The sequence below is a fragment of the Prionailurus viverrinus genome, unplaced genomic scaffold (genome assembly GCF_022837055.1).
Source record: "Prionailurus viverrinus isolate Anna unplaced genomic scaffold, UM_Priviv_1.0 scaffold_35, whole genome shotgun sequence".
NCBI classification, from domain to species: domain Eukaryota; kingdom Metazoa; phylum Chordata; class Mammalia; order Carnivora; family Felidae; genus Prionailurus; species Prionailurus viverrinus.
Window position 1 is genome coordinate 4,950,596 of NW_025927605.1, and position 21,558 is coordinate 4,972,153.

The 21,558-nt window shown below is 55.8% G+C and overlaps 1 protein-coding gene across 2 annotated transcripts; it reads right to left on the reverse strand.

The window, feature by feature from the left end:
• Window positions 1-3: 3 nt before the first annotated feature.
• Window positions 4-21,094, reverse strand: STARD3 (StAR related lipid transfer domain containing 3). Of its 2 annotated transcripts, XM_047845683.1 has the most exons (15): window positions 20,960-21,094; window positions 9,047-9,319; window positions 6,175-6,252; window positions 5,715-5,792; window positions 5,541-5,594; window positions 5,028-5,145; window positions 4,721-4,819; window positions 4,444-4,496; window positions 4,003-4,095; window positions 3,285-3,347; window positions 3,033-3,128; window positions 2,592-2,671; window positions 2,392-2,496; window positions 1,210-1,303; window positions 4-750 (listed from the first exon to the last, which is right to left on the reverse strand). In XM_047845683.1, exons 2-15 carry the CDS (start codon window positions 9,266-9,268, stop codon window positions 646-648), a joined length of 1,338 nt encoding a protein of 445 aa, XP_047701639.1. In that variant the 5' UTR covers window positions 9,269-9,319; window positions 20,960-21,094; the 3' UTR covers window positions 4-645. The 2 variants fall into 2 exon arrangements, with proteins under 2 accessions (XP_047701639.1, XP_047701640.1); XM_047845684.1 differs by lacking the exon at window positions 6,175-6,252.
• Between the last annotated feature and the right edge of the window lie 464 nt (window positions 21,095-21,558).

Here is a 21,558-nt window from a genome sequence, read left to right on the forward strand (position 1 = left end):
TTGAGTTTGTTTTTAATAATTGGCTCAAATTACAAAGGTCCCCAAGGAACCCTGGGGGAGGGAGAGAAACTGGGAGTGGCAGAAGTTCACTGCCAGCACCCACCCCCCTACCTGCCACCCGCTCCCCAACAAGTGCATATGGAAAAAGGTCCCAGACCCTTTAAATAATCCTAAAAAACCGTGGTGAGAAAGCAGGCAGATGAAGGGGCTCCTGCACCTTAACACAGGCGCCAAGGCCCGCCCTGACCTCTGTCCTGCTCAGGGCCGTGGCCCTCCCCCATCAAGTCTGAGGCTCCCATTCCAGATCCTGCCCCTGGCTAGGTAGGGGAGCGCAGGTATCTTCCTCCAGGAGGCAGGGACAGTCACTGTGTAAACATCAGCGGGACAGACCCCACTCGCCTCAGCAGCAGGGCCCTGGAGTCCAGATGCTTGACCTCACAACCTGCTCACAGCCATGGCTCCCAGGTCCAGTGAAGCACGGTGGAGGGTGGTAGCTTGGGGCCAAGGTGCTGCCACAGGAGGAAACCTCTTCCCGCTGCTTGAGGCCAGGTCTTCTGTGGGCAGCGGGAAGCTCCACTGGCCCCCTCTCTGGCTCTGAAGGCTGTGGTGACAGGACCCTGGCCTGCAGGGTGGCGAGGGGCATGGTTACGCCCGGGCGCCCAGCTCTCCGATGCGCTGCCGCAGGTGAAAGGCAAATTCAAACATGGTGGCTGCGAGGCTCTGGTGAATGAGGTACCGGGGCAGGCGGCCCTGCGGGGAGGTGGGAAGAAGTTTCAGGATGGCCTGTCCGCAGCAGGGGCTCCCCTCTCAACAACATGCGCCAGTGGGGGGGGGGGGGGGTTGGGGGGGTACCCTGGGCCAGAGCAGCAGGTGCAGGTGCAGCTCTGGAACACAGCCTAAGCCACCCTCTACCCCTCACCTCCGGCAGGAAGAACACGCTGTGCCGGGTCCTGGCACCAACCACACAAACAGACCTAGGAGGGGCTGGCTTGGCAGGCAGCCACTGCTCCTTGGGGCCTCCGGAGCCAGAGGTAAGGGGAGGTACAGGCCCTCCAGCGACTCAGGACGAGACCATCTTGATCCTGCCCCAAATTTTAGCTTAAGGAGGCAGTGTAGGTGAGGCCTTGAGCAGGATGGGAGACCCCAACGTCCCCCACCAAAGTCCCCTCTACTGTACCCTAGCCAGCCTTGTGGCCTCAGCAACCCCACCTTGAGATCTGTATTAAGGATCCAGATGAAGGTGCAGACTCGGGGGTTACTGGCCGACTTGAGCACGATGAAGCCCCCAGGACCATTCTCTCCCCTAAGAGAAAAGCACCATTGGGGGGGAACCTTGGAGCCAGGCAAGGCCTCTGACCCCACTCCACACTCCATTCCTGGCCCATCCTGGACTGGGGTGAAAGAGGGAAGGAGGCTACTGGTCTAGCAACTGCCACTCTGCCTGAGCAGGGCCCAGAACGGGTGTCCCAGAGGCTACAGAATACAGCCCTCTACCCCACCAGGTGACACTCGAATCCTCCTGCAGCGCGCCGATGTTGTGCACCCCCAGTGGCAGTGGTCATTTTCTCTGTCCAGGGATTCTCGGTCAGCTCCGGCTGTGAGGGGTGGGCTGTGCTCGCATTTCTCACCCCTGCCCAACTCAGGGAGCAATGCGGTGGTGTCAGGAGGGGGTGCTCTGGGAGGGGGTGCCCTCCCTGGCAGTGGGCAGGGCATGTCCTGTCACCAGTCACTTCCCTCACAGCTCCACTGAGAATTCCCAAGCTCACTCCACGTACAAGGAAGTCAGCACCCAGAGAGGAAATAAGCCTGTTCATCACCCAGGAGTCTGGTGTGCCAAACCTCATACTCCACCAACAGTGCTCTCTGTGGAAGCCCAGGAAAGATGGGGAGAGTGGAGAATCGGGGAGGAGGCCACCTGTAGCACTGGGGTCTAAGGATAGACAGCAGGAGAACTGGAGGATGCCTTGGAACAGGCAGCAGGAAGACTGAAACTCCTCTTCCTCTGGGGGCACTTCCGAGCACTCTGGGGACCGGCAAGGCAGCGGGGACCAACTCTACTCAGGTAGGAAGGTCAAGCTCCAGAACACAGAACCTTCTGCTCAGGTCACCTGGACCGGCGCGACCTCATGGCTCCCAGCTCCCTTCCCCCGGACTGGTCCCTATCCCTGGAGCTGCCCTCCAGCCTGGGTGGTGTACTTCCACCCATTAATCGCCCCCCCCCCCAGATTAGCAGGACTAGGGGCTGAGTGGGGCAAAGCCCAGCAGGACAGGGGACAGGAAGGCGGCCTCGGCAGGAGAAAGCACCCAGCTGTACACACTGTACCCTCCCCTGTCCTCACAGTCACCAGGGGAGGGGCCAGCTGGGGTGACCCTGGGCAAGGCAAGGCTCACCTGACATATTTGTGTGTAGGGGGCTTGGCGCAGTGGGTGGTGGCGATGCCCGACGACAGGTATCGGTCTCTGCGCCGCTCGATGCGCCGCACGTTCACGAAGTCCCTGGGGAGCAGGAGTGTTAGACTGGAAGCAGGGAGCCAAGCCCAAGATCCAAGGGCAAGAGGTCTGCCTTAGAGGAGGGGCTTGGTGGTGCTCACCTCGGGGAGACCACCCCGCCCGCGGCCCCCGAAGAGACATCGTAGGAGATGAGGGTGTTGTCCTCTACTCGCTGCAGGATCTAAAGGCCGTGAGGGGAGATGTGAAGTATGGCCCAGCCCAGAAAAATCCCAGTACCTCAGGGAACCCCCACACCAGCCTCCTCTCTGCCCAGGCCCTTTACGGAGAGCCACTTCCAGGCCCTGGGCTGGGCTTTCTCTGCATGCTCCCTCTCCATCTTCCTGACCCTCACCAGGAGGCACCGTTACCATCATACCCATTTTAAAGACCGGGAAGCTGAGGCACAGAGCAGTTCATGACATGACCCAGGTCCCCTGGGGTTAACTGGTCGTGCTGGGGTATGACCGCACCCTAATCTGCCGTGTTGCTCTGCCTCTGCCCTGAGAGGTAGCCAGGCCAGGCCCCCCGGTTCTTCGGCTCACCTGGCAGGCAGTCACCGTCTTGTTCCACAGCACCATCCTCTCGGGCTGCAGGATCACCTCCTGGTACACCAGTTCCGCTGGGCAGGGCAGGAAGGTCTGGGGCAGGGCGGGCAGAGGGCTGGGTGGCGCCAGATGTGCTTGGACACATCAGCCCCTCCCTCTTGGTGGAGAGAAACCTGCCAGAAGGCAGGAAGCCCCTTCTTAGAGCAGGAGGCTCCAGGACACTCCAGCACACCTGCTTCCCTCACTCACCTTCAGGATGAATGTCTTCCCATGAAAGGGAACCTCAATGGTATACACAGTGTCCCCATATTCCTGTGGGAGTGACAGAAGCGTGACAGGGAGGTGGGTGGAGGGCATGGGGGAGGGCACGGGGGGGTGGGCTACCGGCAAAAGAATGGGCGACAGGGCAGGTTTTTAACAGCTTAGGGTAGAAAACTCCGGGAGTTTGGGGATATTCAAGTAGCCACTAAAAAACAGTGGTTCTGACAAATGTCCAGCAATGAGCAGAGTAAGGCTTTTGATATCAAGTTAAAGGACAGAAGCACAGCTACAGCCGTGTCTCCAGGCTGGCCAGGGCTGTTGAGAGGGACTGGCCAGAGAGAGGGACGGGGACGTGTCCCCCTTTTCCCAAGCTCCCTGCCATCTCTTCAGATAATGTTGTTTTGATCATGAAACAAAACACCAGACATAGGGCAGAAGCCTGGCTTCCCCTTCAAAGCCAGAGCTGAGTGAGGAGAGCAGCAGGGAGCTGAGGATGGGCGTGGGGCCACGAGCAGGGGGAGGGGGCAGTGGAAACATCCAACCCAGCCCAACCTCCTGCCAGGTGGTGACCCCAGGGCCCAGCCCCCACTCCTGATGCAGGAATACGGTTCCAAACTGTGCAATTCTGAGGGCTTCTCAGGCCTCAGAAAAGCAAGCAAAACTCTCAACACACATGAGCAGGTTAGGTGGGAGAGAAGTTTCTTACATTGTTCTTCTCAAACTTCCAGTTCTCCTCCTGGGCCAAGATCTGGTCCACCACCGCCATGGCCTCCTTGCCCTGATGGATGTACTCCCGTTCCTGGCCAGGGATGAAAGGCATGGAGGGGTCAGCCTGAGGCCCATACCCTACCTTGTTCGTGGCCAGTTCTTTCTCTAGATACTCCACACACATGGAGTCTGGGTGGTCTCTCGGGCCCTGTGGGGTCCCCCAGGTGCTGTGGCTGCTCGCCTCCGGGCCCCAGGTATGAGGCAGACCGGTGGGCCTGACTGACGGTGAGCCAGACACGCAGGTGCACGACGACTGGCATTCGGGCTGCCTGAGGTCCATGCTCTGCTGGGAAGGCCCCGCCCACCCTGGCTGAGCCCAGCACTGGCCCTTCTCCGAGGTGCCCACTCCAAAGGTCAGGCGAGGTGGGCAGCCAAATACCTGGGCAGAGAAGATTTTCTTCCCAAGGTCTTCATCTGATTCATTGTCAGACCCTGCAGAAAACAAGCACAGAGACATTAAGAAGGTGTGGGGACAGACTGTGGGGACATAGTGGGGTTCGGGCATAAGTGCAACGTTGCGGGGAGGACAGAAGTATGTGTAGAAGAAGGTTGCTCACTTTCCCCGGAGAGCCAACAGAAGGAACAGAAGGAACCCAGCCAACCCACTCCTCATAAAGACCCTCCCTGAAAGCAGTTCCCCATCCACCAGCCCTCACCTGCAAAGGATTCTGGAGGTGAATAGAACTGGCCCTCAGATAGAGCGCCAGAGAAGAGCAGGGGTCCTCGGGCGACAGCAGCCTGGGCAGCAAGATACCCTGGGGGAGCAGACATGGGCAGCCATTGTCCCAAAACAAGGGCAGTCATGCCTTAGCAGCCTGGGGTCCCCCCAACTCCACACTCATCTTTAGGCTCTTGGAGGCTGTTCAGAGCTGGCAAGATAGCTCAGAACTGGCTCTCATGCCTGAAAGTCTCCTCTCTTAGGGCTATGATGACCCTCACTGCACCCCTTCCCCCAGCACTCACATCGCTCCTCCTCAGCCTCCTGTGGTAGGACTTTGAAGTCAAGGAACCAGGTCTCCAACCAGGCAAGGACAAAGGAGACGATAGGGAGCAGGTAGCCGAATGCCCCTTTGCTGAGCAGCTGTGGAAGGATGGGGCTGAGCTCCACGGTAGGGGGGTCGCCCAAAGCCCAGAGTCCCCTCTTGGGGCTAGTAACTCTGGCATACACCCCATTCCTGGACCAGCTGCTTGGGGACCTCTGCGGCACACACCTCTGAGACAGATTAATGAATTCTGCAGCAGGATAAACTGAGGTTAGGCTGGCAGAAGGATTTTTTGTTCTTGGGGTTGTAGAGGGGCAGGTGGAAGAAGCCAGTGATGAGGATCCCTTGGAACTATCAAAGGACAGGATTCCCCCTCACCCCACCCTGACAACAGACACAGACACCCAAAATCAGAGAAAGGGTCCCTTCTTAGGAGAAGCCCATCCCCCAGGCTAGAAACCCACCAGACCAGCCAGACCCCTGAGCCACTAACCTCAGAGAGGATGACCTTGACAATGAGGAATGCACTGGACACCAGTGTGGTGACCTGCCCAGGGGAGGAAGGAGGGAGAGAGGGCAAACAGGCTGGGGGGTGAGTCCTCCTCCACACCATCCCTTGCACCAGCCCCACCAGAGCCTGAAAGCTGCGGGGAAAGTGGCGTCTTACCGCAATCACCCACCAGTGCCGGAGCCTCAGCACAGCATAGCCCAGGAGCAGTCCCGAGAAGCGGAAGAAGGCCAGAACCTGGTTGGGGGCGGGGGGAGGGGGGCAGGACACAAGCCATCACAGGCAAGCCACTGCCCTTCCCCCTGCCCAAGGCTGACCTCCCCCAGGTTCCCTCTACATGGGCATGCATGCCATGGCAGAGAATGGTTAAGTCAGTGTTTCTCTGGGGACGACTTGGATGTGACCTTCTTAGACAGGGGTCTACTCTTCCCCTTTATGCTTGGGGCTCTCTGAAGGGAGAGCCTTGTTTAGGAACTTTCTGAATATTGAGAGCTCCCTGAGGATGGGAGCCAAGTCTCCTTGCTCAGATTAGGGTGTGTGTTGCAGAGAGAAGAGAAGCCAGCCAGGGAGTCCTGTCCCTGTGTCATCTCTGCCCCCAGGACCCCCTAAGTCCACTCACAAAGATGTCAAAGAAGGAAGTTTTAAAGTTGTAGTGGATGATCTCCTGCTCCAGGTTCTTCTGGATGCCTGTGTTGGTCTGGAAGAGGGAGATATGAACAGCTCTACAGGCAGAAACAAGTCCCCAGGGGTGCCCTCACCTCTGAGGATGGGGAGGAGACAGGGGGAGTGTGGAACCTGGAGATGCTGAGCCACTGCCCAAGGAGGGCCCCGAAACACCAAGGGAGCTCAGCCAAACTAACATCATTCATTCCTCCAAGCACCAGGCAACCTAGACAGGCAGGGCCTGGCTCCAGCAATGACATTCGAGGGCACAGTGCGCAGGGAGGGGGAGTCTTGGAGGCTCCAGGGCTGTGTAGGGGAGGCTACAGGCCCTGTGCAGGCAGGTAGGGCTGGTAGACTGGGCGCTGGGAGCCTGCCTCTCACAGAATCTCATCTCCCTCTCACCATTATGGGGCTCCATCTTCCCAGGCAACCATCCATCTGGGGCGGTGGGGAACGGGGGTGAGCAGCGGTGTCAGACGGAGCCCCAGGTGGCAAATCAACTGATTAGGTTTGTGCTTAATGGGCAAAATCCATCATGGTGCTGGAGAGGATGCCCAGCAACGGAGACGGGAGTGAGCAGACTTGTCCTCACCCCTGTCCCTGCCCTAGTCACCCACACATTTTCAAGAGGAATCCTGATACTTGGGGAGGGAGAGGATGTGGATGGACACTGAGAGCCAGACCACAGCCCGACTTCTCAGGAGGAATGGGGTGCCAGCCCCCTGGAGGACGGAGGACAGAAGGGGACTCCGGGGAGTGGAACCCAAGAGCCTGGAAGGTGAAGACCCTTCATGACCACCTAGACTGGAGTTCCTAATCTCTGGCAAATGATCCAAATTGAAGTAGGGAGGCTTATTAAAGATACAGATGTTCAGGCCACTGAATCTCAGATTTAGCTGAGCATCTGGGATTTTCATACAGTTCCCAGGTGACGCTGATGCTTAGAGCAGGAGCCAGTAGTCTGGCAGCCGCCTCAATAACACCTGAAGGCCCCTACACGTCTCCACCATGTGCCTCTACCTCAAGACCACCCTGAGCCTCATGGAGTCTCACACACCACCCCTCACACCTGACCCCCCACCCAACCCCACCCCAGCTTGGTCTTCCTCTTCCTCTTCCTCCTCAGACTGCTCCCTCTTGGGCCCCATAGCCCCTCTGACCCCTAACAGTCGCCGTCCCTCACAGCTCTCCCTCTGCATGGGCATGCGCAGAAGCTGAGGGCATCCTGACCCGGGGGACCTGAGTTCCAGCCCCTGCCAGTCTCTGGCTATGAGACCTCGCATGGGTGTTGCAACCCTCCTGGGGTCCGTACATCCAACGCGCAACACCCAGTCTGTTAGAAAACTAAAAATATATATGCTCTAAACCAGGAAAATAAAACCACAAAACCGAAAATTATCCCATTTTTAAATAAGTGTCTACCAAGTGAAACATTACGGCTAACTCCACTAATGGTTACAGTCCAGCATTCTGAACTTTTCATTATGTTTGAAAACAATTTTGAGATTAGATTTTTTTCTTGTTCTGCAAGAATTCCCAAGTATGTATAATGACTGCTGAGCTATTATAGCCAGTACATCTAGGTGATTTCAAAAGTAAAATTACAAAAAATTTTTTGGCTGTTTTCCAGGAAAAAAAAAAATATTTTGAATGAAGGCTGTGGGTGAATTTTAGTGCTTGCTTTGATGCTGGATGGGACCTTCAAAAAGAAGAATGCCTAAGACCTCAGAAGCTCTTCAAATGGCTCTGGACCTTGCTGGCCTCTGCTTTTTCATTGGCAGGATGGTCCTTAAGGTCCCCCAGGGCTCAATCTTGTTGAAGGTGCCAGTTCATCTCTGTGCACAAAGGACAGTCACCCTCAGAGCCCTCCACCTCCACACGCCCAGAATCATATTTGTCCTCTCCACCCCTAAACCAGCCCCTTCCCCAAACTCCTCACTTCTATCAACAGTCATCCTTTTTCTGTCACTGAGCCTGAGACCTGGAGAAAGGGCACCTGCCATCCTGAACTCTGACCCATTCTGCAGAAGGAAAACCAGGGAAGGCTCAGAGAGGCGGAGTCACCTGCTGAGGTCCCACAGTGAATACAGAAGAGGAGCCAGGACTGACTGAGCCTGGGATGCTTTGCTCCCACAGCTCCTGCCTCTGTGGTTGGGGCCTGCTCTACCCTGTTGGTGCCTGGAGATCAGGTCCCACAAAGCTGGCCAAGCACTGCCCAGGGGGAGGAGGGTAAGGACCCGGCACTGAGAGGCAGCTCCATCTCCAGGCTGCTAAGTGGCATCTCACCAGCCGGGAGAGGCCAAACTGGGGGGCACCGGAGGAGTGTCCAAAATGGAGAAAGAGAGAGCTAGGAACCATTGAGAACTGGGAGTTTTTACTGGTTTGCTCCCCCACCGTACCCCCTGCCTTCAGCACAGTGCCTAGGATACAACAGGGCTTTGAAAAATGTTTGTTGAATGAATGAATGAATGAATGGAGCAAGAGAGCAACATAGCACAAAAAAAGGACAAAGGTTTCAATAGTCCAACCAGAGTCCACTGGGCTGTCTCCTCCTTTCTCAAGAGTGTCCACTAGAGGGCAGGTTGGCACGGAGGTCCAGAGTGTGAACTCTGCAGCCTGAGGGTCTGGGTTCAAACGCTGCCCTCCTTCGCATACTTGCCGAGAGCGCCTAGACAAATGACTCAAGCCCTCTGAGCTCCCAGCTATTCTGATCTTCCTGTTCTTCATCTTACCTGGAAATCTGTCCTGCCAGAGAGGCAACCCTCCCAGACGGCTGGTGCAGCAGCTAAGGCTCGGATGACCCCCGCCCCAGCCTTGGCCCCACTCACGTTCAGTTCAATGATCCAGAGCAGGGAGATGAAGAGCAGGTCGAAGGTGACAAAGAGACAGAAGGTGCGGCGGACATCAGAGATGGCTCGGCGCTTCTCTGGAGGTGGAGGGAGGAAGTGGGAGGAGAGGCCCTGGGAGTGGGACAGTGATGAGCTGAGGGAGGCCACGGCCGGCAGGCTGCGCTCCAAGTCACGGGCCAGCTCCCCAGACAGTCTGTTCATCCTGGTGGGCCCCCACCTCAAGGTGGGGAAGGCGGGGCCTCAGCTGCAAGGCTGGGGAGAAGCAGGGCAGCTGGGTCAGGTCACGCGTGTCTCGTGTCAGGGGCGTGGAGGTCCCATTAACCTCCTTCATCCCTTCACACACAGCCCCAGGGACCCCGTTTGCTCCCAAACACATCTGCCCCCTCTCACATCTCAACCCCCTAGCAGCCCAAGGCTCTTCCAGCCCAAATTCTCTCCTGCAGCCCCACTTCTGGGCTGGAGGGGTTTGAGCATCCCTCTCTCTCGGCCCTCCTCACCAACCCCCGGTAAAGCCCAGCGGCCCCACGGTTCACCCTTGGAGGGCTCTGGGGTCCTCCCCGCTGCTTGAGGGCACAGCCTGCTCCTGCCAAGCCCAGCCCTGTGGTTCAGCCTCCGGTCCTGTCAACAGCCTCTCGGCCTGCCCCCACCCCCAGGAGAAGAGGGCCCCAAGCTCTGTTCTTTGTTTGCCAAGCACAAAGCCACATTCCCTCCCAGCAGCCAGCCCTACCCTCCCACCCCCTAATCCATGGCAACTGGGAGGGACTTCCTAGAGCAGTGTCTCCGTCTCCGAGTGCTCTGCACTGGGACAGCGGGTATGGAGAAAGGACATCTTGGTCCCTTCTCTCTAGCTCCACCCCACCACCCCCATGTCAGGCCCAACACCATCCTCTGGCCTGGCCATTACAACTAGCCTAGCGGGCGAGTCTCCAGGCTGCCTCTCTCACCCTGTAACAACACTTCTTGCACAGCCAGAGAAAGGCTTTCCAAACACTGATCACACCCTGCCATTCCCCGAGCCCTCCAGTCCAGGCCCTGCCAGCTCTTCCAACGGCTCCTCGCACAAGGCAGGCAGGGCTCACCCCCAGCGCCACCCTGGCCTTCTTTTAGGTCCCTCCATGTGGCAGCCTGGTCCTGCCTGGGGCCTTGGACCTAGCTCTCCCTTCCCCGGTCCTTCCAAGAAGCAGCTCAAAAGTCCTCTCCTCAGAGCCCGCACCCTCCTGCCCCCAGTCACAGTGTCTTGTCCTGTTACGGGGCTTCACATTCTTCCCTCCGTGAACTCGTCACTACCCAAAATGGTCTTATTGTTTTACAAACCCTACAGGTACGGGGCTTTCACCTGACTGGTAATTTCTGTCTCCTGGCGCCCAGCACGATGCCTGGCACCTAGTGGATGCTGGACTGGCTGCTGAACAAATGGGGGATCCAGGGGGTCTCCTGGTCCTCAGCTCCATGCTACGCAGCAGAGAAATGGGGCAAATCCTGAAGAGGGGAAGAACCAGCCACTGCCCGAGGCTAGGCCAGAGCTCCACTGCCTACAGAACACTGTGCCCTCGGTTGTGTTTCATGCCCACACGGGGCAGGATGGGTCCTTCCACATTACAGGTAAGGCAGCCAAGACTGAAGGGTGAATGGACCCACCCCTTACCTGTCTGTGAGACCATGGAGCTGAAATTCTTATGAATGCTAGAGGCAGAGGGCCTCGGAGCACTCCCTCCCTGCCACACGGCCCCCAGACCCAAGGTCTCTACTCCACCAACGTGCTGGCAAGGAGCCTGAAGAGGTCCTGTTGCCTGGGCAGGGCGCACAGCATGGCCGGGGCCTTACACTTCTGCTGCTCCATCAGAGTCTCCCTGAATCTTCTCTCATGCCAGCACCAGGGGGCAGGTTTGGGGGCCAGCGAGAGGGGAACCCTAGATATTGGTCTCTGATCCTGGGACGGCAAGATCTAACCAGTCTCCCCCCTAATCTGTTATCGTTTCATACCTTTGTTATGTCTACTACTGGCCGGGGCCCTCAGTCTATCAGGTCCCAAACAAGCTCCCCATTTGCGACAGAGAGGAGACTCTGACCAAGCCAGTTTGTCCATCCCTCTGCCTCTGCGCAAGCCCCAATGGACAGGAGCTGACTGTTCTCAGCAGAGGCACCCGGCCCAAGGCCACCCCTAATACCACACTACTGGGGTTGCCGTGCCCAGCTCATCTGGTACTGAAGGAAAGCTGGGCCTAGCTCTGGCAGGACGCAGTAAGAGAGGGATGTGACAGGCCGCCGGCAATGACACCTATCCCCAACATCCATCCACCGGACCTGGTGCCAGACTGAATGCTCAGCGCATCTCTCACCATGACAGGGCCACAGCTCCAGGGCAGGTGACATTTCCTGGTGTCTAATAGCCCTCTTGTCTGCTGCCAGACCTGTCTCCATCTCTCTTCCTCCTTCCTTCCTGTCTCTCTCATAAACTACTTTTCTGTTTTTGTGTCTCTGTGCCAGCCCCCATCTCCCCACTTCATGTCTATCTTTCTGGGTCTTCCTAAGTCTCTCCCCTCTGTCTCTCTCCACCACCATCACCTCAGTCTCCCTTGAAAGTCTCCCTTTCCACCTGTGTGTGTGTGTGTGTGTGTGTGTGTGTGTGTGTCTCGTCTTCCCTATCTGCTCCTCTCCCTCTTCTTGAGTCACTGCAGGGTGCTGTGGCTTCCCTATTCCCAGCTGCTCCCGAGTCTGTCTGGCATCCCCCCGGCTTTCTCCCTCCCTCCCTGGGGACAGGACTCGGGTGGTGGCAGCGTGGTGTGAGATGCCACTGGAGCGGCAACAGCACCGACACTCACACACGCAGACATCCTTGTTGAAGCAAGAGACACAGATGGGGGAGAGCACAGGTGTTGGGGGAGGCCGGAAGAGCTGCAGACACAGGGGAGTGTGGGAGCCACGCACGGGGCCTCTGAAGCAGGGCTGGGGGCAGCCGGCCAAGAGGCAGAGACAGGGGGCTTCTACATCACCCTCCCCTACGAAAGCTGCTCAGAGTCCAAAGTAGAGCAGAAGGAGCACCAGTCGGGAATGAGGACCTGAGCCCCACTCTTGGGACAGCCATTGACCCCGAGTAACTGAGCAAGTCCTCACAAGCCCCTGCTGCGTTACCTGGGGGAAAAAGTCAGTGATTTTTTTAAACCCCCTTCTTCAAGCAAGAGAAACTTAAGAAAAAAAGAAAAAAGAAAAGAAAACCCTACTTGGAACCTTAATAAACAAAAAAGATAAAAACAGACTGTTACAGGTCCTGCCACAGAAGGTGCCACAGACAGCCTCACTTGGCAGCCTTTCCTGGGTCACCCTGGAGGCACCTCCTTGGGCGCAGTTTGAAAACCGCCCACTCAGATGACTTCAAAAGATCTTTGAGCTCCGTCAGACTGCCTGCCAGTCCAAGAGGTGAAAACCATCTTGGCCTGGAACTGCCCTTGACGGTCCCCAAAGCACTGTTCTCTGCCCCCCTGGCCCTGCGGGTGGAAGGTGGCAGCTGCGAGCGGAACAGTGAGGCCTGGCCTCCCCCACACCGCAGTGCCCACCGTCCTGATGAGGGGGAGGCAGGAATGAGTGCTGTGGGCCAGAGACAGCACGGCTGCCGCCCAGGCCCATGGGAGCAGCAGCCCCTGCCGAGCCCAGCCTCCGCGGTCACCTCTGCTGTCCTTGCTCCCTGCCCCGCCCACGTGCCTGCACAGGTGTCTGGAGTGGAGCGGCACGTCATGGCGTGAAGAAGTCCGTCCGGGACGGACAGAGCAGACTTGACACTCACCCATTGTGTTTTAGGGGAAGCGGAGCTGCTATGGCTTGGGCACGGGGGCAAGGAAATGGGAGGCTTCATCATCCCCGGTAAGGGAAGGAGGGGTGAGGGGAAGAGGCAGGCCACTGGGCACAGTGGATTACTCCAGTTCTTGCAGCTCCTGAGGCAAAGGGGAGGGGCAGGCACGGCCCCCAGGGCCTGCCAGGCCTTCTCTTACCCTAGGAAATGCCAGTATTGGCCAGACTGAACGAGGAGCTTTTGGGTAGGGTCCCAGACTCAGGACAGACAACGGCAGGCAGCTGACATCATGGAAAGAAAGCTGGACCCTGAGGTCAGGGTTGAAATCTCAGTCTGCCTTTAGAAGCTGTGCAACCTGGAGCAAACGTAACCGTCCTGACACTCCGTTTCTTCAGCTGCGTTAAATAAAGGCAATGTTAATATATTTAATGCCTTAGAACTATATCCTAAAATGATTCAAATGGTAGATTTTATGTTATGTCTATTTTACCACAATAAAAAAAAGCAACGATAATTACTACCTAGTCCTAGGGCTGGCGTTTCTAGAAGTGTCAGAAGTATGGTACGTGCTTGGTCAGTGGTGGCTGAGACGGAACAAGTAGCTGGCAAGGTCGTTCAGGTAAGAGGAAAAGTGGGGGGGGGGGGAGGGTGCTTATACACTACAGCGACATGTAATGAAATCACCCAAAAGGCCTGGGTTCAAATGTGAGCTCTACAAGTCCTCTCAAAGGTGACCAGAGCAAGCTCTCTTAAGCCTAAAGTCTGGGTCCCCTACCTGTGCATAGAATGGGCCAAGTCATTCCAGCTCCAGGCAAAGGTGAACTCCCAGGCTGGGGGTGGGGGCAGGAAGCGGGGGACTGTCCTTGCTCCCTGCACAGGCTCTCTGAGGAAGTGCCAGTGGTGCCCAGTCCCCCCTGCAGTTCCAAGCTCCGTCCCTTCAGTCACCCCCAGATCCCCATTTCCATAGCTCTTAGGGGACAGAGGCACAGATGAGGTCCTTGCCAGCTCTCAGTCACAGCCCAGACTACAAGCTCCAGCCACCTCTCTGCAGCTCGAAACCCGGACTGCCTGCAGTTCCTGGCTGGCGTTTCCTGGCCAAGGCAAGTCTTCAATTTGAGCAATGCCACTTATTCACTGTACAAGCCTCAGAGGCTACATCTGGAAACTGGGGACAATGGTCTTGACCCTGGGCTATCGGGGGCATCAAAGGACACAGTGATGCACACGAAGTGCCCAGAACGGTGTCTGGCTCCACAGAGTAAATGCTCATTAGACGTTAGCCACTGCCACCACTGCCATCTGAGTTTCCTTGCCCTTTCCCAAGCCCTGACCTCCAACAGTGGCCTGGCCAAGCTGTACCAGGCCCAGTGAGAGCTTATTCCACAAAGCTATGCTCTGTGGCCCCAGGGAAGGAAGACCAAGTCTCATCTCTATCCAGAAACGACCCACATTTCTGGGCAGTGTGGCTTCTCCAAACCTTCTCTTGAGGCCGATGGGACAGTGGACACAGGCTCTCAACACCTCCCTCACCCCATATTCCTCAGGAAATATGAGCACTAGCCCCCACTGGCCACGGAGGCTTCCCAGTGGAGTCCCTTTCTCCATACAAATCAGGAGGAATCAGTAAGGCTGAGAAAGGACTGGACTCCAAGCTTAGAGAAGTTTCAAACCCTGGACTCCGGCTTTACTACCCCGGACTTCTCTGCGCCTTAGTTTTCTCCTATGTGAAGTGGGGATAACAACAGCACCTACTTCTTACAGGTATTAAAAGGATTACATGACTTGTTCAATGCAATGGCCTAGGACAATGCCTGACACAGAAAGATCACTGCATAAGGATTAACTAGTATGACATCCCTGCCTCTTCTTTAGAGGAAGACAGTCTTGAGCTCTGACAGCCTCCATGAGATGGCTTTAAGCCGGAACTGGGGCTGTTCTGGGTCAAGTTCCCCATGTAATGCCCAGGTTAGTGGAGAATCCATAGACAGGCAGGAGGCCAAGGCTCTGGGTGTGGAAGAGAGTTGCCCTAGCCTGTGTCCTGCCACTGGCCAGCCTGGGAGGGAGCTGGTTCAGGGAGGCCAGGATAGCAGATCAAACAGGACTGCAGACTATCCTGATGAGCCAGCACATAAGAAATAAATCTGGCCTAGCACTTGCCTGTGATGGCACCCTGCAGCCACCCCTCCTTTACTCGTCACACTCCCCACCAGGAGCTGTAAAGATGAGGAGTTGGAGGAGGCAGAAGGTTGCAGAGGCCTGCCCACAGTCCCCCAGCCAGGATGGGGTAGAGCTGACCCCGGGGTCTCTGCTGGCCGGGAAGCCAGGTGTCAAAAGACCCCGAAGAACTTTATGGCCAACCAGTGAGGGCTTGTGGAGAACCCGGCACCCTCCCCTCCACATCCAAACCATCAGCAAATCCTATTGGCTCTTCCTTCAAAATCCATCCAGTATCTGCCCACTGTTCACCACTACCACTACTGTCACCCTGTCCTAACCATCACCCCTCATCTGCCACAGCTTCCTGACCACTTCCTTGTCCTCATCCCAGGTCTGTTCTCAACACAGCAGCCAGAGGGATCGTGGTAAAAGTCAGACCAGACCTCCCCAATGCCCCAAACCTTCGATGGCTTCCAGTTCACCCTGAGTAAAGGCCAAAGTCTCCATCCTGGCCTACAAGTTCCGTCTTCCCCTGGTCTATTCCCCTGAACCCTCTGGTCCAGCCACACTGGCCCCTCTCTGTTCCTTGGATACCTCAAGCATGCTCGCACCCCAGAATCCTTGCACCTGCTGTCCTGTCTGAAGCTCCTCCCCTATAGCCCCCACCCTTCATCCTCTTACCCTAATTTACTCTTCTTCACAGCGCTTATCACCCTAGACATGTTCTAGGTTTACTGGTCTGGGTTCACTGCCTGTCTCCTCCCACCAGAATACAAACTGCACAAGGGCAGAAACTCTCCATACTTTGCTCAATGCTGTGTGCCCAGCACCCAGAATGGCACCAGGCTCACAGAAGATATTCAGGAAACGTGCTGAACAGCTATTTACACCTTTCCCTACAGGGGTGTGAGCACAGGTGCAAAGGTACACAGTCACACCCAGCCCTGAAGGAGCAGCCCCTTCTGGTCCAGACTGTTTCTCCTGGAGCTGGACTCCACCCTCTGCTGGTGTCTCACCCCACTTAAGAGTCCAGGCACCCTCTCCACCAGCAGGCAAGGGGAACTGGCACCCTGGACACCAACTTTCAGGGAAAAGGCTGGAGGTGAGCTAAGTTCCTTGGATAGTAAAGGTCAAGAAGAAATGATGTGCTCCCTTAGAAAGACTCCAGTCCTCCTCTCTTGCTATGGGGGTTGATCCCTGTCCCCTTCCGCTGACACTTTCCTGACCACTGGCTGCTCCCAGGACACACCATGGCCGGCAGGTCTCCCTTCCGTGTTTTCTCATTCTGGAATGACCTCACCCCTGGGCTTTCCCACCCCAGCTCTCCCTCACCCTCCAGGCTTCCCCAACCCCAGCTCTCAGGACTCTGGTTCAGTACTTTCCTTATCAAACAGCTAGACTTGAGCCTCAAAGTCATTTTTCTTGAATGCTTTAGGCCTGGGTCACAGTGTTTTGCCATGGTACATGTCTAAGAAGTTAACTGATCTGTGGGTCTGTAATGCCCACCCTGGAACAGGTGAAAGGGCATGAGTCTGGGGACTGAGCATCAGACCTGGAGTCAAAAGCCCAAGGCCATTCTTGGGGCACCTGAGTGGCTCAGTCAGTTGAGCGTCTGACCCTTGATTTCAGCTCAGGTCATGATCCCAGGGTCATTAGATCAAGTCCTGCCTCGGGCTCTGTACTGTGCATGGAGCCTGCTTAAGATTCTCTCTCCCTCTCCCTCCCTCCCTCTCTCTCTCTCTCTCTCTCGCTCTCTTTCTCTCTCTCGGGGAGCCTGAGTGGCTCAGTCAGTTGAGTGTCTGGCTTCAGCTCAAGATCTTACGGTTGACAGGTTCGAGCCCCGCATTGGGCTCTGTGCTGACAGCTGGGAGCCTACAGCCTGCTTTGGATTCTGCGTCTCCCTCTTTCTCTGCCCCTCCCCCACTCATGCTCTGTCTCTCTCTGTCTCAAAAATAAATATTAAATTTTAAAAAATGAAAAAAAAAAAAAAAAGATTCTCTCTCGCCTCCTCTGCGCCTCTCCCCTGCTTGCTCATGCTCTCAAGGAAAAAAAAAAAAAAAAAAAGCCCAAAGCCATTCTTCATTAGGCTGTGAGCCCTTGAGTAAATCACTCAGTCTCTCTAAACCTCAGTTTCCTCATCTATAAAACGGGGATAGTATAGAGACCACTTCACAGAGGTACTGAAAGGATTAGAAATAACACACGCAAAGTGTCTATGCTTAATTAACAGCAGCTATTACTACTACTAGGAGCCATGAGACAGTGTTAGAGGCAGGGTCCTGGGCCAGGCACGTACACACGGCACTCTGCCCAGACTGAGCGTCCCATCTGTGCTGCTGGATGGAAGGATGAGCCTGGCCGCAGAGAGCTGACCCAGGATGGCACATATTAGGCTCTACTGTACTTCAGGGCTCAGTGGCCTGTGCCATCAGCCCTGGCACAGTTGGCTTATTGGCCCCCACTCTGTCCCACCACTAGAGAGTTTGCGAAGTTTTCTAGAGAAGGAAGAGTTTAAGGAGAGGAGGACACAAACCAGGCTCCATTTCTCCTTTCCTTCTGGGGAAGTGGAAAGGGGAAGAGTCAGGCCAAAACAGAAACTACATTCATCACTTTACAGTGCCCCCTCCAGCCCGGACATTCTGATGGTACACTTTACTGGAAAACCTTAGCAGGCTAAGATCTACTCAGCTGTCCTGCCCCGTCCACATGCCAGGCCCTGTTGAATGTCGGGGATGCCCTGGCCTACTCAGGGGCTGGTGAGTCAGGCCCCACCACACCCTTAGTGCTACTGGATAAAACTTGGGAGCTAATGAGGTCAAGTTCTCAAGGTCAGCCTGGAAAGGGCCAGTCATCTTCCGGGAGAGATCTCAGTCCTATCAGTCCACTCAAGGGAAGGTCCCACAGGCAGAAAGGTATTCAGCACAGACCCCTCCCAGCACCAGCTCTGACCAGACAAAAGCCAGGGTCAGCCTTTCCCTCTCCAGAAAAGGTTCACAGGGATACACAACTGGTCAGATGGGACGCCTTGCTTGTCCCCTGTCTTATAGACACGGCAGCTGCCCCTTTGGGGGCTGGGACCTGGAGGCAGCTTCTCAGAGACAGCTGTAGACCTGGAGTCAAGAGACAGTTCTTGAAGTTCCTGCTGAGTGACTTCCCCTGAGTCTCAGCTTCCTCATCTGTTAAATGGAGCCAACAGTCTCTACCACTCAATGGAACAAGTATGAGCTGCCAAATACACAGGACTTTTGGTCTCACCCACACCTCCTCCCCAGTTTGGTGTGCAAGAGCTCAGTCTAATGCAGCATATGAACTGAGAACCTATAACATGCCAGATACTGTGCTAGTCCCTGGAGATGTTTAGGGGTTCTGGGTCTGGTGAGAGAGGCTAACATAAATAAAACACGGTGCCATACTGTAATCAGCACTTTCAGTGAGGAACAAACAATGGATTGTGGGCTCTCAGAGAAGCATCTGACCCAGGTTGGAGTGGGTGAGGTTGGGAAAGCCACAAAGAGAGGAGCCATCTGACCCAGGCCTTGAAGAATCCGCATCTACCAACCACAGGCAAGGAAGATGAGCATTCCAGGTAGGCAAAGGCCCAGACTCAGGTCTAAAGCATAGGCCCAGCCCACAGGCTTTCAAGCTGACTACCCCAGGGGGCCTGACCCAAACACCAGGCACCAGGCCTTCACACCTCTCCTGGGTATGGTCCCCACAGGCTCCTAAATCCAGGAGACACTTCTTCGTGGTCAAGCAAGAAAAGGAATCCCCAACCTCAGCAGAGGAGGCTGCCTCTGCCCTCTTGCCCGCCTTAGCCCTCCCCCTGAAAGGGAGCCAGGTGCCCATTCTCTGAGTCCACCCTGGTCTCTACCTCCCTTTGGTAATTTCATCCTCTTGCTCTAAGGTCCCTCACTAATTGTCTGCTCCTCTGGGAAGCCATTCTTGGCCCTCCTCCCCATGGGTTCCCAGAGCTCTGTGTACATTTCTCTAGAATTAATGCTTGCCATGTAACAGTCATTCACTTCCCGAGTCATTTCCTGAGCAGACTAACATCAGGTCTGGGTTTTTTCCATTCTTGAATCCTCACTCAATAAATCCAGATCCTGCCCCCAATGCCCTCCACCCCAGCATTTTATTTATTGACAAAAGGCCAGGCTTTGGAATTCTGGAACAGAATGAGAAGTAAGCCACATCAACTGTTCTCAAGCAATTTAAGAAATTAAAAATGATAACCACCGCTCTAGAATGTTCTTATATAAGCAGTAACGGTTAAGGTTTATTTATTGAGCATTCACATGCTATTTTAAGCTCTACACATAATTTCATTTAATCCTCACGGTAACTCTATGAGGTAGGCACACTGCTATCTCCATTTTACAAATTAGGAAACTGGGGCGCTTTCTTCATCTAAGTCATAAAATAGTGTCAGAACCCACAAGGTCTGATTCGAGAGTCTGTTTGCTCAACCACTGTTCCACTACGGACAGGGTGTTGTAGGGACACAGGGGGTTGGTGTTAAGTCTTGGACAGGGTAGATGGAAGGAAGTCTACCTAGAGGTGGTACTGTCTGAGCTGAGCACTGAGAAGGACAAGTAGAAGGTAGCCTGGCAGAGAAGAGAAGGGGCTTCCCAGACAGAGGGGCTGGTGTGCAAAGGCAAGGAGACACAAAATTGCAAGGTGTGGGCAGGCAGCTGCATGTTATTGGACTTTAGGGTGCACATAGGAGACTGGCAGGAAAGAGGTCAGAACCCAGAGAGCTCTGTAAATAGTGCTAGGGAATCAGCCTTTCCCCCACAGCAATGAGAAGCCAACAAAGGGTTTTAAGCAAGGAAGTAACACTATGAGACTTGTGTTTTAAAAGGATCACAAGAGTTAGTTTGGAGTCTGGGTTGCAGGCAGCCACGACTGGAGGTTGCTAGCAAGCCACTGCGGTTATCCTGGTGACAAACACATCAAGGTGGTCACAGAAGAGATGGAGGCCCAGGATCAGGTTTGAAGCATGTTCAGGAAGTTGGCCGGACTGGGTCACCCCACTGATGTGGGAATTGAGGGAGAAGAGGAACCGTAAGATAATTTCCCTTTTCTCGCTGGGATGGGATGGCAGAGGAAGAACGCGCTTGCAGGGAAGGAGACCAGTTGAAGTGAGCTCCAGCCGAAGTGGAGCTGTCCAACTGATAGCTGGATGGCCAAGTCTGGGGCGCCAAGGAGGGGCTGCGCTGAAGAAAGAAGTCGATCTGAGCGCCTGTTGGGCCTTTAGGTGGTGTAAAGCTGAAGCCATGAGAGTGGATGAGACCATCAAAATTCAGTGTATAGTGGGGGCTGGGCAGGAGAAGAGAATGTGAAACGGTACTTCTGTCAGAACAGTAGGAAGAAAATAAGGAGATGCTGACGCGGAGGACGCCAAAGGGGGCGGGGTGTCAATTATATCAATTAGGAACGAGTGTCACTGGTGTTATGCACCTCTAAGAACTCAAGAAAGATTCTTTAAAGGGCCCTTTTGATGTCAGTTAGGAAGTCATACACTGCCGTTTTCAAAGGAAGTTGGGGTAGACCGGATGACAGCGAGACGCATACCTGCTGGAATGTATATTTTCTTCCTCTTTCAAAGACCCTGACCCCTGCCCACATCCAACTCCTGCCCCCTAAAACCCAGATTTCGTCCCTCGCCCCTCCCTTCACAGTGGGGAGCGAGGCTCGGGAGGACAATCGCGGACGCCCTCCCCGGGCGCTCTCGGGTGGGCGGGGCCGAGGAGGGTCGGCGTCGCAGCCCCCAGAACCCCGCGTGGGGCGGAGCGAGGCCGAGCAGAGGAAGGGGGCGGAACCTGGGACGCCGAGGGTGTGGGAAGGGTCGGACGGAACCAACAACGGACACTAGGCAGAGAGGTGGAATCCGCTGGCAAGACACAGCCCTCGTACCACCCGACCCCAGTGACCTCCCCCGGACCCACCTGCTCCATGTCAGCCACCGACCGTGCTCCTCCAGCCCCAGCCGCAGCCAACCCCGCAGCCCGGGCCGGGCCTCCGAGCGGAACAGGATCTCCCGGCGGTGGCGCCGCTTCCGCCGCTGAGCCCGCCCCACAGAGCGAACAGGGACGTGCGTAGACGTGCAGCCCCGCCCCTTCGCCTCAGTCTCCGCCCCCAAGCCCTGGGGCCCTGTCCCGAGAGCCGGAAGCGGGGACTGCTTAAGAGGTCTCAACGGTTGGGGAAATGGGAAAGAAGCCCAGGGGCATCATCATTGTTGGGCCCCAGAGGCCTGGTACTGTGGGGAAAAAAGGGGAACTTCCTGAGGGGAGGTCTTTGGGGCTAGGGGACAGGTCCTTTGGAGGAACCCACTTACTCTTGAAAGTTCTTTCTCTCCCTGCCTCTTTCAGCGATCCCTAGCAGGATCTAGTACTTCTGTGGTCCTTCGTAACAATGCTCCTAGCTTGTCTGCAGGAAAGACTTCTAGACTAGAGGGCTGGACACTAGGATCGAGATGGCCACCAACCAGGTCTTCCACATACGGGAACCCGTTATCCCCTCCTCCCTCTCCTTTCCCCTGAAAGAG